This window comes from Dendropsophus ebraccatus, chromosome 3, assembly GCF_027789765.1.
Source record: "Dendropsophus ebraccatus isolate aDenEbr1 chromosome 3, aDenEbr1.pat, whole genome shotgun sequence".
NCBI classification, from domain to species: Eukaryota; Metazoa; Chordata; class Amphibia; order Anura; family Hylidae; genus Dendropsophus; species Dendropsophus ebraccatus.
Genome location: NC_091456.1, coordinates 175571960 through 175586438, shown reverse-complemented (window position 1 = coordinate 175586438; position 14479 = coordinate 175571960). Strand labels below are relative to the sequence as shown.

Below are 14479 nucleotides of genomic sequence, written 5' to 3'. Positions count from 1 at the left end.
TTCTAAACTTCACCCCTTTAAAGCATATCGGTCATGCCGTCCGGCTGCTGGATCAGCTGTGATCCAATGGTGGTCACTTACATTACTGTTTCACTGCATATTGGTGTGGGGTTTCGAATGGTATGGAGACTCAGATAAACAGAGGAACTTGCCATTGATCCAGCAGCCGGCCGGCATGACCGATACGTTTTAAAAGCCAAAATCCAATATAAAGGGAGGACAGTGAAGTGAGTTGCAGGAGAAGGCTGAGGCTGATACTCTGGTGGGAATGATGTGAACATCTCAGTAGATTGTAAGTTCCGGAATCCTAATTACTTGTAATTTGTTGACACAGTTCTAATTGCAGGCTGGGCATGTCATGGTAGAGCGGCGGATGTGTGCCAACTGCAATCTTACTACTTACAATAAGTGAACTAAACTGTTCCCCATTGGACTCCGAATTAATCTGTAGCCTCCGGTTAAGCTCCTCAGAAAGTTCCAGAGCGCTGGCCCGGGAGACGGGAGAGGCAGGTGGCGGCAGCGATGTGTTCAGCGTGTCAGTGCTAGTGCTCAGGCTCATTTCCTCAGAAATGGTCTCCCATGGCTGCGGAAAGAACAAACAAGCTTTAATATCAGACATTGCCATAAACCACTTGCTTCATTTCCCTCCCTATCGGGAGGCAATATTGGTAAAGTGAAAATAAATGTCCTCGATAAGATCAGTCAACGGCTTACAATGGTTGGTCGGATGCTTTTATTATTTTCAGAAATCATCTGAAGTAGTCGCACGGATAACAGAGTGGAAATATCGATTGGAGTTCCGGAAGGCAGATTATAGTGATTGTCTCGACAATGGAGAAAGATGACAACACGCCTCTTGTCCTAGACTGAACTCGGATAATAAATAGGTCTAATCTAAATGGGCACTTGCTTTGTATAGGGATGACGGCTACCCAACTATTCGAGGACTAGGAGACTTCCCGTACCTTTCAGAATCTCCATGTCTGTCTATGAAAGTGGAATCAGCAGTTTCAAAAGCCATAAACTGCTGTAATCTAAACTATTATAATTATAACCAGACTAAACCAAAGTGCCCAAGTTGACCGGAAAAGCCTTAGGACAATCGGAGGTCTCCTAGGACAAACTTAAACTAAATTGGCTAGACTTCACTAACCAATGGCCGATCTGTTAGGTTTGGTTTGGTTAGCTAATAGAGATGAGCGCAACTCGAGCATGCTCAAGTCCGATCATTCGGCATTTGAAGAAGTTGGGTGAAGGCCAAGGGAGTTCGGAAAAAACATGGTTACAGCCATTGGTCATTGGTTGCATCCATGTTTACCCGGACTCCCTACAGCTGCATCCAACCTCTTCATCCACCGGTAATCACCAATGAAAGCTAGATCACAGAATCATCTCCTTGGTGGGCCTAAGGAAAGAGACTCCACCTTTTAGAAACAGGGCCCCTGCTATTCCTAGCAACTAGCTTAAAGGGGTTGGCCACTTTACAATAAAATTGCTCAGTGTACAGTATTAGTAAGTGTAATCACTGTATATACTGACAGCAGCTCCCTGTGTACCTCATAGAGCTAATATCAGACTCTCCTCCTCCAGGCGGGGCTGCCCTGCTCTGTGGTGTTTTGGTCCATAAGATGGCTGACATGGAGGAGCATGTGACCATGCCCCACCCCCCAGTGTCCACCACTGAGCCTGTATATGTCTATGGAGGACACTGGGGGGCGGGGCATGGTCACATGCTCCTCCATGTCGGCCATTTTATGGACCGAAACAAAACAGAGCAGGGCAGCACAGCCTGGTGAAGGGGGGTCTGATTTTAGCTCTATGAGGTACACAGGGAGCTGCTGTCAGTATATACATTAAGCACACTTACTAATACTTTGTACTGACCTATTTTACTATAAAGTGGCCAACCCCTTTAAGGATTTATTGCCAGATTGAAAGTTATCATCTCTCCTGGTAGAGGTCGGACTACTGGGACCCCACACCGATCATGAGAATGGAGGTCAACTGAACTGAGAGAATGGACCAGCACTTCCACTCATTTTCAAGAAGACAAATGAACTAGGCTACATTGGGAAGCCCCATAGACAGGAAAGAGAGCGGAGGCCAAGCAAGTGCCACTCCATTTACTTGGGTGACAAGTGTTCCAATGATTGGATCCCTACAGATCAGCTAGTTATCCCCTATCCTGCAGACAGAGGATAATACCTTTAATAAGAAGTGTCAAGAGAGGCCTTTTTGGCTCTGCAACATAGCCAAGAGGACCTGTGGCTCCCGGATAGTGAGAAGGATTACTAACTATGGAGGATAGCTAAGGACAATGTCCCAGTCCAATCCAACGTACAGTCTATTTCTGTTGCCTGGGACATAGTTACTTGACTAATCTGTCCAAGGTTACAGGGAGATGACATGGTAATTTAAGGCAGAGGTCTGGAGCACGTCTCCTTGTCATTCCTACAGTCTGTGACTTTACCTCCCTAGCTACTTCCAAATCCTGACAGTCTGAGGTATTTGTTTATGTAGATGACATCACTGCTTCACCCAGTAGGTGGCCCTTCTAAGATGTCTGACCACCACCCATTGGAGGAACACGTGCCCATTAATGGAAACAATCATCCAAATGGAAAATCGCCACTACACAAGTACCGTTGGGTAAGTTTACCAATACTTTGCATTGATTCCTCTGTTTTTTCTTTGTGTCTTGTACTCCAGTCACAACGAAAGCAGTTTCAAAATTCTGTTTAGGATACACACATTTTTGTATAGCTGGACATGTGACCTAACCAGAGATGAGCGCAACTCGAACCCAATCATTCAGCATTTGATCACTGATGGCTGAAGAAGTTGAAGGCAGCCCTAGGAAAACGGGAAAACATGGACACAGCTTACGGCCTATGGCTGTATGCATGTTTTCTAGGAAGCCTTAGGGCTGGATCCAACTTCTTCAGCCACCGGTAATAAAAATGCCAAACAAACCCTCTCTACCATGCTCGAGTTGCACTTATTTTATGCATTAGCCCATAATGCACTTAAAGTTTACAGACAGTGGAACTTGGCATCAGATGTGAATGAAGTGTACGACTTTCCTGCTTAAGGAAGACACTACATGATATGAGCCTCCCATATATATATATATATATATATATATATATATATATATATATATATATATATATATATATAGACAGCTGTTTTAGGGTTCTTGCCCCTTGTCAGTACAGAGCAGGGTAACAATTGGTACTGATTTAAGCTAGGGATACAGAGTAAAGTTGGTCTTAAGACAGATAGATTCAGCCAAAAATTTATGGAGCCTGCCAACCCCAACTGTCCACCGATGGTAAGATCCCGGGGAGAGAGACAAAAGGTCAGGCATAATGGATTGGCCTAAATATGCTCTCCAAAGAACAAGGCTTCACCTAAAGGGTCTAGAAGTGGCTTTCTCAGCTCGCTCTTATGATTAAACCTATATGCCAGCTATATGACTAAGTTTAAGGGGGGGGGGTGGCAGAGATAGCGTTAAGGTGAACGAGTGCTCAGCTGACCGCTCTAAAATGGTCTATGTTAGACGTAGCACTCTTAATCGAGACATCAGTGCTGTATGGAGACTTACTTTTCAAGCAATGCTCCATGGGAAAAAAAAATTATGAAAATTAGTTCTCCAGAAAGAAGACGTCATGCTAGATAATTAGTTTGCAAACTTTTGACCTTTGAGCATTGCCTGAAAAAAAACTCACTAATGATATTCTCAATGAGAGTGAGACCTGAATTGAGAAGAAGATATTCAAACAAATTTGCATAAGTCAAGCTTCTGAATTTTATGCATTTGGGGTCACATAGTCTCCACAATGCTGTGTGGTCCTAAACCATCTGACCTGATACCTGTTTGGTATCCCACGGGCGGTGATCTGTTCCTTCCATGTGGTATTTATTGGATTTCACGGCACAATGTAAGACAAGGTCAGCTGTCAATTGTCATTGGTGTTATCGCTTTCTGTGTTGCAGGAAATAGGCCCCGGTGTATCACACGGGTGAGATGTTTTGTACTCAGGAGACAGGGATGATCAGCGAGCTGTGCGCCAGCGACTTCAGCCCTGCTCTGTAATAACCTCCAAGTGATATTGCAAGCTGTAAACAAGGAGTCAGCCAGGAGCGGGACTCTTTAAATGGATTTCCTACGTGCCAGCTTGGTACCTGATACACCAGTGTACAGATCAAAACAGAGAAAGTCTCCACGGTGAATGACAGGACCACTGACAGATCCATCAAGGTGTCAGTGACATGTAGTTTTAGAACAGGCCTTCTGTCTAGAGCCTGAGCAAATAAGAGAACAACTGGGAGAAGAGTATACGGCTCGTATATCTCTAAAACAAACAACCCTACGTGACCAAAACTGAGCCACTCAACGTGACCCCAATGGAGTGATACTACAGCCAAGCTAGCCGCACGACTGCTAAGGGCCCCATACTGGGCAACCTCTCCATCGTAGAGTGTCCAAGCTGGAGCTTGGCTGAGGATTATTTAGATGCAAGGCCGCTAGGATGGTCTTTCCAGCCCTTCCTCGAAATGGAGAATGGGTGAGAGGGTGACCACCAGATACAGCACACCAGAGTTTGGGCTCCATTTTTATTATGCTATGAAGAGCCTTACATGGATGATACAGGGGGGAAATACTTTTGTTCGCTCCCGATGCACTACTTCCACCTTCATATCCGAAGAACAGGTACCACATCGTGATGATTGTGTGGGGGCAGAACCATGTCTACATGCAGTGACCAATGGCAGCACAACAATAGAGATATTGTATACAGTGGTGCCTGCAGCTGGGGGAGCAGATAAAACATTGGGGGGGGGGGGGCTTCTTTATCTTTAATATATATGACAGTATTACTATAATCAATACTACACAGTGATCAGAGTTTGTCTCTGTTCATTTTGTAGCGGTGGCGACCTGTAACTGAAGCTAAGCTTCTGTATACTTGAATGGGAGTTCAGCTAGAGTTACAGGTACCCCCCTGCTAAACAGTGAACCAAGTACTTCAGTGTAGTGATGGCACTAAACAGCTGATTGGTCCAGGTGCCTGGTGTGGGCACCCCATCGATCAGTGATTGATGATCTCTCTTAGGGATAGCTCATCAGTCTAATTTGGCTGGAAACCCCCTTTAGGTCTCATCATGGTTAAACCAGCAAATTCCCCCTTTTGGGTTCAATTTGCATAAACCCTGAGCCTCTTGTAGTCTGGTTTCACAGGTCTGTCTAGCCACACTTGGTCCTGAAGGGAGAGAAAGAAAAAGAATACATGCAAACTTTAGGGAATATTCCTAATCAGGTTCCATGGCTCCATTTACAGGGTAACTACCTACAGGTGGCTCTAGAGCAACATTTGTCTTACTTTTGCAAGAAAGCTCATTTTGATACCATATTCCCCATGTAACACATTGTCTGTAGGACTCCATACAGCCAGATCTCCTTAATAAAAATTTGAGCTAGATGGTTCCATACTAGTAACAAAGACCCATGTGAAACCACCTAGGTCACAGCTTTACCTACCTCAGGTACATCTGTTCCTTCTACATGTTCTGGTTCTAGGTCCTCACTGATGTGTCTCCTGGATCGGAACACTCTGTGGGCCTCTTGCTGTATATGTCTGATGTTATTATCGGATTCCGATGTGACGTCTCTGGTGAGGAGCAAGAAAAATAGGTGAATGGAAGAATATGGCAACATTGAATAGCGGCTACTACGGAACAGGGATGAATGGATGTATGTTAAAATAAATACATTTTATATATTATATGAATAACACATACATTAGGCTTGGCCGATGCCACTGTGTGGTCCTATTATTATGGTTCACATAATACGTGCGCCCAAGGTTGTCCACTTTCTCCTCCCATCCTGGAGGCATAGGGGGAGCTGGCAGTTCTTGTTGGTGTGGAGAGGTATTGTCATTTGAGTCTACGACATCCCAGGCATGCTGGAGAATAAGAACATGATAAAGTAGTGAAATTCCACACAGAAGTACAAATTATGGGGAATTTCTATAGTTCTTACTTATGACTATTGTTTTAGAGGGAGCTTGGGCAAAGGGTTGTCAGCCAGTATCGTGCCACTCAAAAATTACAAGATGTAGTGCTGTCCTAAATGTTTTGCTTCATGTGAATAGGCGACTAGATTGCTTATTTTTAGGATTTAAAAAAAAATCCTGCAAGGTTTATGCACCAAGGATCTTGGACTGCAGAGCTGAGCCTTAGGACATTGGTGGTGGATTTTACCTTTATGTCTCCATGTCTACAATGGGCATCTACTGTCCCTGTTACATAGGCATTAGTAATGGAAACCTGGAACGCACTACCTTCCAATATAAGGGAATGTGCACATTACGGAACTTGCGCATAAATTTCAAGCGGAGTCCACACAGTCGGCCACGCGGACTCCGCTTGAAATTTCCGCGCAAGTTTCGTCATGTGCACATACCCTTACTTTACCGCTAGACACATTTGCCTCTTGGTTTAGCTGCCACCCAAGCATATTAATAAAATATTCTATAGGAGAAAAACTCCTAGAGAATCACTCAACAGCCGCTCCACTTCCAGTCTTACCTGTAATATATGTATAATTATTAGGACATAAATCTGGATTATATGGGCCTGGAGCTCCTGATGTTATTACCGAAAAAGTAAACGCCCATTCGCAATCACCCATTGTCTCATGCAGTTGTTTCACTCAAAGCCAATGATTGACAGACTCAAGAAACTGAATGGCTCATTATCAATACTGGCAGAAATTGCATCTACAGGGATTATCAACACCGGGATAGGACAGCCTGGTGCTAAAAAATTGACAATCCCAAAGGGGTTTTCCCAGTAAACTAATGTAAATGGAGGATTGACGGTGGTTAGACCATTGGGATTGCGCTTCCATCAGTCCCAAAACCTCATGCAAGTGCATCTCTATTCCATCAGGTTCTGCCAGTGTCCAGTCCAGTATATAATAATTGGGTTTACGGCACTGATGCAACCAGAGACATTTTGGGGGGGGGGGGGGGGGGGTGTTCTATGGCTCAATGGCTAGAGGAGCACCGTGATCCTCCTACTTCCATCAGGCTGAGGGTAGCCAAAGAATAAATACAGTCTACACCCACCCACAGGAGCCACAGCCCATTTTTACAGCACTTAGCCATAGTCATTGTGGTTGGACCTAGGAGATTTGTTTAGACGTTAGACAACATAGTACATAGAATGGACTCTAGCCCGACACAAGGGAGAACAAACCCCACAATGTATCAGTCGTATTTTACCTCTGCTTCTTCCCTTTGCTCGCTGGTTTCCTCCTCTTGGGCTCCGTTCTTTGGCAAATACGCCATCTTTAACCTTAGGAAACCTTTCACCCGAGACTTGTGGCTGTAAAAATTTAACAGAAAGTCAACCGAGAAGTCGAATGTGTCGTTCGAACGTCTCCACTAAGCACAGTAAGAAAACACTCACCTTCTTGGTCTGAGTAAAAAGTCTTTGAATGTATACGGCCTCTCCATTGTTGGATCCTCTGTCTGGTAACAAGAAGGTTAATTTTTAACTTTTGCTGGAAGGATGTGTGTGTGTGTGTGGGGGGGGGTATTTCACTTTGCACAGTACTGAAACAGTATTTATTGAAAAAGAGCAACTAGTTTCTACAGTATTGCTGTAAAATTTGAATGTTAGGAATTTTTGGAATTTCTGAATAACTATGTTGTCAGAAGACAAGAAAACCCAATAAACAAGAAAAAAAACGACTTAAAATAAATTACTTATAATAGAATAAAGTATTATGGACCACACTTTCTGAAAGAGAATGGAATGTTAGATTTCGACCAAAATCTGCAGAATTTTCATTTTTTGGGGGGTTTAACTTGACAATTTTTGGAAAAAAAAGGAATTTGCCCAAAACTAATAAACCACATACTGCCAGATCTTTGTCAAAAAGTTAGGTCAGGTAAATAAGAGATCAAGCACATGTACACAGATAAGTGGTCCCTACTGTACTGGATTTATTCACGTAACAGATTTTAAAGGGAAACTACCACCCTCCGTGCACCGGGCCGCCCTGGTCAGCCCGCCCCTTTTGATGAATATTCTTCCAAGTGCTTTGCAGTGATAGTGTCAGCACTGCAGAGTGCCAACCAATATTTATCTAAATACATAAAAATCTGGGGGCCTAGCCATGGGGTCGATCGTCCCTGCTGTCAATCATCTCCGTCCAGCAGAACTACTATAAGTCTATGGGACCACAAGACAGAGATGATTGACAGTGGTGATATGTATACAGGTTTCTTAGATGCAGTGGTGGCAAACAACGTTGTGTTTCAGAAACAAATCAGTAATGTGTGAATAAAGCCTACCAAGATCTGATCCTCGCCACGTTAGTGGATGAAATGCAAACTTGGGCGGCAACAAAATTACTCATCTAGATGATTCCTGCTGATGTTCTCCAAGGACTATAATATCCAGGAAGGCACAATCCCAGGTCTATCTTGCACTGGCTAATAAAAGGGATCATGGGACCAAAAACAATCGTATGACGTATAAAATTGTGCCTGGGAAGGTAGTCTAGGGTCTCAGGACCCTCCAGTTACCCTTTTGGACACCCCTTCACGATCAGCTAAATGGGCTAATTCACAAGGTTTGTCGAAACTAGACAACCCCATTAATAAAGTTATTATAAGAATTGCTCCCAACACAATATTGCTCCCAATATCCACTGCTCTGCCCTATCAGAGTAGAGATGTTTATGGCTCATGCAGCTACAGACATAGGTGGCCGTAAAACCCCAAACACACTGAAGGGAAAAAAACTCCATTGTATAACAAATGTAACCTCCAGGTCATATTCAGTCCCCTAGCCAATTATAAGGCAATGAATGATAGAGGAAAGCAAATATTATATGATGAGTAAAGTTCGTAAAGTAGAAGGTTCAGAGGTCAAAAGATAAGGGCCAAGTAAGAAAAAAAATAAAGTCTTACCGGTAAGTGGTTTAGAGGCACGTCAACCTGACCCAAGAAATCATCTCTTGTCTGCAAAGACAAAAAGGACAAAGCTTAGCGCAATGCAAATTGTAACACTAACCAGCTGAAAAATTAAAGGGGAACTACAGTTAGATCTTATATGTTCACCAATGGGACCATCTCTCAGTTGGATCACCATTGATCTCCAAAAGGGGCTTAAGCCCTATGGCACTGCTCAGAGATTCCCGCTATACCTTCCTTTAAATCATCTGGTGTCGGAAAGTTATACAGATTTATATTTTACTTCGATTTAAAAATCTAAAGTCTTCCAGTACTTATCAGCTGCTGTATGTCCTGCAGGAAGTGGTGTATTCTTTCCAGTCTGACACAGTGCTCTCTCCTGCCACCTCCGTCCATGTCAAGAACTGTCCAGAGCAGGAGAGGTTTTCTATGGGGATTTGCTACTGCTTTCAACAGTTTCTGACATGGACAGAGGTGGCAGCAGAGAGCACTATGGGGATTTACTTCTGCTTTGGACAGTTCCTGACATGGACAGAGGTGGCAGCAGAGAGCAAAGTGTCAGACTGGAAAGAATACACCACTTCCTGCAGGGCATACAGCAGTTGATATGTACTTGAGTCATTAATGATATGAACCCAGTAAACAATTATAAACAATACCATGTTCATACAGTATATTGTACAGGCAAAATGAGGCAATAATAATAATAATAATAATAATAATGTATTATTACTATTGTTATTATTAAAAATATATTTATATTTTACTTATTTGGAAAGTTTTATGAACATTTTTCTCTAACAGAATGCTTTTTGTAGTTTTTCTTGCATGTTTTCGTGGCATTATCGTCTATGAAAAAAAAATAATAATAATATATATATATATATATATATATATATATATATATATATATATATATATTTTCCTATTGAAATCAATGGAAAAAAATCATAGATATAGTGTTGTCCCACCATAAATTTTTTTTACCCTTGCTCCAAGACATGGTAGGCCACTTTCTACCCACTTGAAGGGGGTGGGTTGTGATGTGAGGTTCTATACATGCAGCAATAACAACAACATTGTAAACCATGCCCGCACATGCTGACATAGGAACAGCCCCATTGATGCAGCCCGTAAGTGGAGAGGAAGGTATAGTGCAGTGTTGGCAGTAAGCGTATGCTATATACCTTACAGTGCACCTTGGTGGTTATCACTGGGAGTAAACAATTACAAATAATGGGTGCAGACAGATAAGATTTATTCAAGCAAATCAAAGAATGCGGAAGCGATCAGCTTACATGCTCCCTCGTATCTATTTACACCAAAACAGAGCTGCTAAAATCCCCAGAGAAAGCAGCCAATAAAGATACAAATAAACAGATTTTTTTTTTTTTTTTGGGGGGGGGGGGGGGGGGGGGGGTCTTCCTTAATTTCCGTGTCTGCCTTTGAACATCCGTTAAAAAAAAAAAAAAACTAAAACTTAAAAATATTATAATGGTCAGCACTCTAGTTTTATGATACAGAGCTGTGGAGAACCCTTCCTTTAAAGTCGACAAACTCCAATGATTCATGCTCAACCTACTAGGGGAACCTTGAGGTGTTAGCTACACCCAGCTGTTCAACCCTGGGGCTCGTACTATCAGACCTGACACTCTGTGGGCTCTTCTGGCATATGGTGGCTTTCTTTCCTTTTCTTCTCAGTCCTAACTGTGAGTACCAGCTTCTTTAACAAATCACAGAATACAGGTTGTCCCGGCAGAGATCTAAACTTATTAAGGCCCAAGACAGTCCCTGAACCTTACTACACCTAAGTAACACCTACTACCTACGCCACAAGCACCAAAGTCAAGTCCTCTGTGTTGTCCATCAGTAGAAAGGACATTGTTCACTACTTATTTTGTGATTATCTTTTGCCCACTTTCACCTTTCAAGACAACTGTATTGCACTGAAAATTTCTCAAGTAAAGCAATAAGGGCTGGATTCATTTTTGCTTCACACTTCGCGCGCACACACACGCACACACACACACACACACACACATGATTTCAAAGCCTAGTGACACCCAGAGGTGGGCATACCACTCCTGGCCAGAATGAAAAGTGCCTAGTCGGTACCCTGACACCTAGCCCACTGCTTACACCTAGCAACCCCAAGTTACTGAACCATGGCTGTCCAGGGATGATGGGAATTGTAGTTTTTCAACAGCTGGAGGGCCAAAGGTTCCCCATTCCTGCCGTAAATCCTCTGTAGATTTAGAATTAGAAGATGAAGAGGTATCTGTGGTCAGCTATGGTTAATAAAGGAGGCTTCTGAGCAGGGGAGGGTCCAGAAGGCATACAGACACCTAAGCGGGGGCGGTCCATACAGCCATAGCCACGCCTCTTGCAGCACCAGGAATAACAAAATATTCCGCCCCTTCCTAATCATTGACAAGTCACAACCCGGCGAATAACTACATAAAAGCCTCAGCTGCCATAATGCAGGCGATATGCAAGTGGCAAGCAGTGAATGTCCTCTAATCATGGCGTCACGCGGCGGCGGAGAGAGCGGTGCACGGTAATGGATAGACTGTACTTAAGACACATTGATATTACTCACAGTGTGAATGCGGCAGTGCCAGCGAGGCTGACAGACCTATAATGCAGGTCTGAAGCATAACAATGAATATTGTACAGACGCCGCATGCTGACGCTGGAATGAGTTATATAACCAGGATTAACACGAATGGTTAATAACTCAGCAGCTTTAACTCATTAGTGTTATAGACTGTACAGGACTCTATGCTGATTTCTATCTCCTCCCTGCAAAATGTAAGGGTTTAGGACGGGTCTCCAAAGTGCGGTCCTCCAGCTGTTACAAAACCACAATACCCATCATGCCCGGACAGCTAAAGCTATGGACTTGTCTGTCCAGTCATGATGGGAAATGTAGTATTGCAACAGCTGGAGGGACACAGTTTGGAGAGCCAAGGTTTAGGTCTACCCCCCTACATGTATGCACATTGGAGTTTATCAAGACCTCAGCTTGCTGTCAGTCTTCATGGTTTACTCACCATCATGTGACCAGCCCCGCGTCTCTGTGTCCATCACATGGCCTGGACAGATAATTATTTATTTCAAGGGGATGACGCTCTGCGCTGGTCACATGACCAAGTCATGACTCCAGCCCTGCACCTGGGCCCACATCACATGACTATGTTACATGGGGACTTAAAGGGTTATACTTGTCTCCTTCTCCTAATATGCTGCTCGTTCCCTTCCATGTCTTCCAGTTCTTATCAGCTGCTGTACGTCCTGCCGGAAGTGTTGTATTCTTTCCAGTCTGACACAGTGCTCTCTGCTGCCACCTCTGTCCATGTCAGGAACTGTTCAGAGTGGTAGCAAATCCCCATAGAAAACCTCTCCTGCTCTGGACAGTTCCTGACATGGACAGAGGTGGCAGCAGAGAGTACAGTGTCAGATTGGAAAGAATATGCCACTTCCTGCAGGACATGCAGCAGCTGATAAGTACTGGAAGACAATTTTTTTAATGTAGAATTAATACAGGACTACAGGTAACTGTTCTGGACATAGTGTTGCAATAGTATGGATAAGATGAAGGGTTAAGGGGGGGGGCTACTCCGTCACCTCCAGGGTTAACAGGGGAGACATTTTGCTCTCACAGGGGATGTGATGTGACCTGTTTATTTCCCAGAGACAGGCTATAGGATGTGCAGCTGGTCCGTGATGTCAGCCCAAGTCAAAGTTATTCCTGGCAAGATGCCTCCTGCATACTGTGCCAGCTGACATGGAAGACGGGCAAGGAGCAAACCATGGGCCCTCCCTGATCCTGAGGTCTAACCAGCTGCAAACTTCCTTGTTACAAGGCCACAAAACCTAATACACCGTGTGACCAAAAACACTATAAAACATGATACAATATGGCCGCACACCGTGTCACAAGGCTAGCAGCAGTAACAACTATGGAGGTGCTGTATGCTGGTAGCCAAGGCCACTGTGAGTATTATTGTGTGATGGGTTCAACCAGCATTAGGCTTCTAGCAGATTATGGTGTTGGCATGCAATTCTGGCTAGCTATGATATGCTCTGCTAGCTGGTTATGACATGAGCGTGCTCCTCTGGCTATGACATGAGCGTGCTCCTCTGGCTAATACAATGAAAGCCTGCTTTTTCTGGCTAATATGATGTGAGCATGCTCTTCTGGCTAATATGATCTGAACATGCTTTTCTGGCTAGCTATGATGTGAGCATGCTCTCTTCTGGTTATTTATTATGATGTGAGCATGCTCTTCTGGTTATTATGATGTGAGCATGCTCTTCTGGTTATTTATTATGATCTGAGCATGCTCTTCTGGTTATTTATTATGATGTGAGCATGCTCTTCTGGTTATTATGATGTGAGCATGCTCTTCTGGTTATTTATTATGATGTAAGCATGCTCTTCTGGTTATTTATTATGATGTGAGCATGCTCTTCTGGTTATTTATTATGATGTGAGCATGCTCTTCTGGTTATTTATTATGATCTGAGCATGCTCTCTTCTGGTTATTTATTATGATGTGAGCATGCTCTTCTGGTTATTTATTATGATCTGAGCATGCTCTCTTCTGGTTATTTATTATGATGTGAGCATGCTCTTCTGGTTATTTATTATGATCTGAGCATGCTCTTCTGGTTATTTATTATGATCTGAGCATGCTCTCTTCTGGTTATTTATTATGATGTGAGCATGCTCTTCTGGTTATTATGATGTGAGCATGCTCTTCTGGTTATTTATTATGATGTGAGCATGCTCTTCTGGTTATTTATTATGATGTGAGCATGCTCTTCTGGTTATTTATTATGATGTGAGCATGCTCTTCAGGCTATTTATAATGTGAGCATGCTCTTTGAATTATTAATTATGTGAGAATGCTCTGCTGGCTAGTTAACTCATAGGCATGCTCTTCTGGCTATTTATGACAGAGTGCCCTTCTAGTTACCTATGATAAGAGCGCGCTCTTCTATGAACACGTTATTCTGACTAGTTAAGGTACGAGCATGCTCTTCTGGATATTTATAATGTGAGTATGCTCTTCTGGCTATTTATAATGTGAGCATGCTCGTCAGGCTTTTAATAACACAAATGCACTTGTCTAGCTATTTATTATATAAGCATGCTCTTCTGGCTAGTGTCTTTGCTCTTCTGGCTGATTACTGAACCCATGGTCACACTTTGGGATGATGGGAATAAAAAAAGTAAGCCTTTTTACAAAAGCAATACAAACAGAAACCTGAAATACAGTGCCCAAAATAACACTATACCACACATAGTACCCACTAAAAACCACTACACACTGCCCAAATAAAACTACTGCACAAATGGTACCCACTCAAAACCACAACAAACGGTGCAATACAAATAATAGCTATACATGTAATACAATTACCTATAGAAAAGCACTATACAGTGCCCAAATAAAACTACTGCACACATAGTGCCC

General features: G+C 43.1%; 1 protein-coding gene across 8 annotated transcripts in view; it reads right to left on the bottom strand.

Annotated features, from left to right (window-relative positions):
* Positions 1-14479, bottom strand: part of NEDD4L (NEDD4 like E3 ubiquitin protein ligase) — a 248052-nt gene that overhangs the window by 41445 nt on the left and 192128 nt on the right. For all 8 annotated transcript variants that reach the window (XM_069963179.1, XM_069963180.1, XM_069963183.1 and 5 more), the window contains 6 exons: positions 8994-9044; positions 7483-7544; positions 7296-7398; positions 5806-5972; positions 5546-5675; positions 404-583 (listed from right to left, as the gene is read on the bottom strand). In XM_069963179.1, the coding sequence (XP_069819280.1) occupies positions 404-583; positions 5546-5675; positions 5806-5972; positions 7296-7398; positions 7483-7544; positions 8994-9044 (693 nt within the window). The remainder of the gene's footprint in view (positions 1-403; positions 584-5545; positions 5676-5805; positions 5973-7295; positions 7399-7482; positions 7545-8993; positions 9045-14479) is intronic.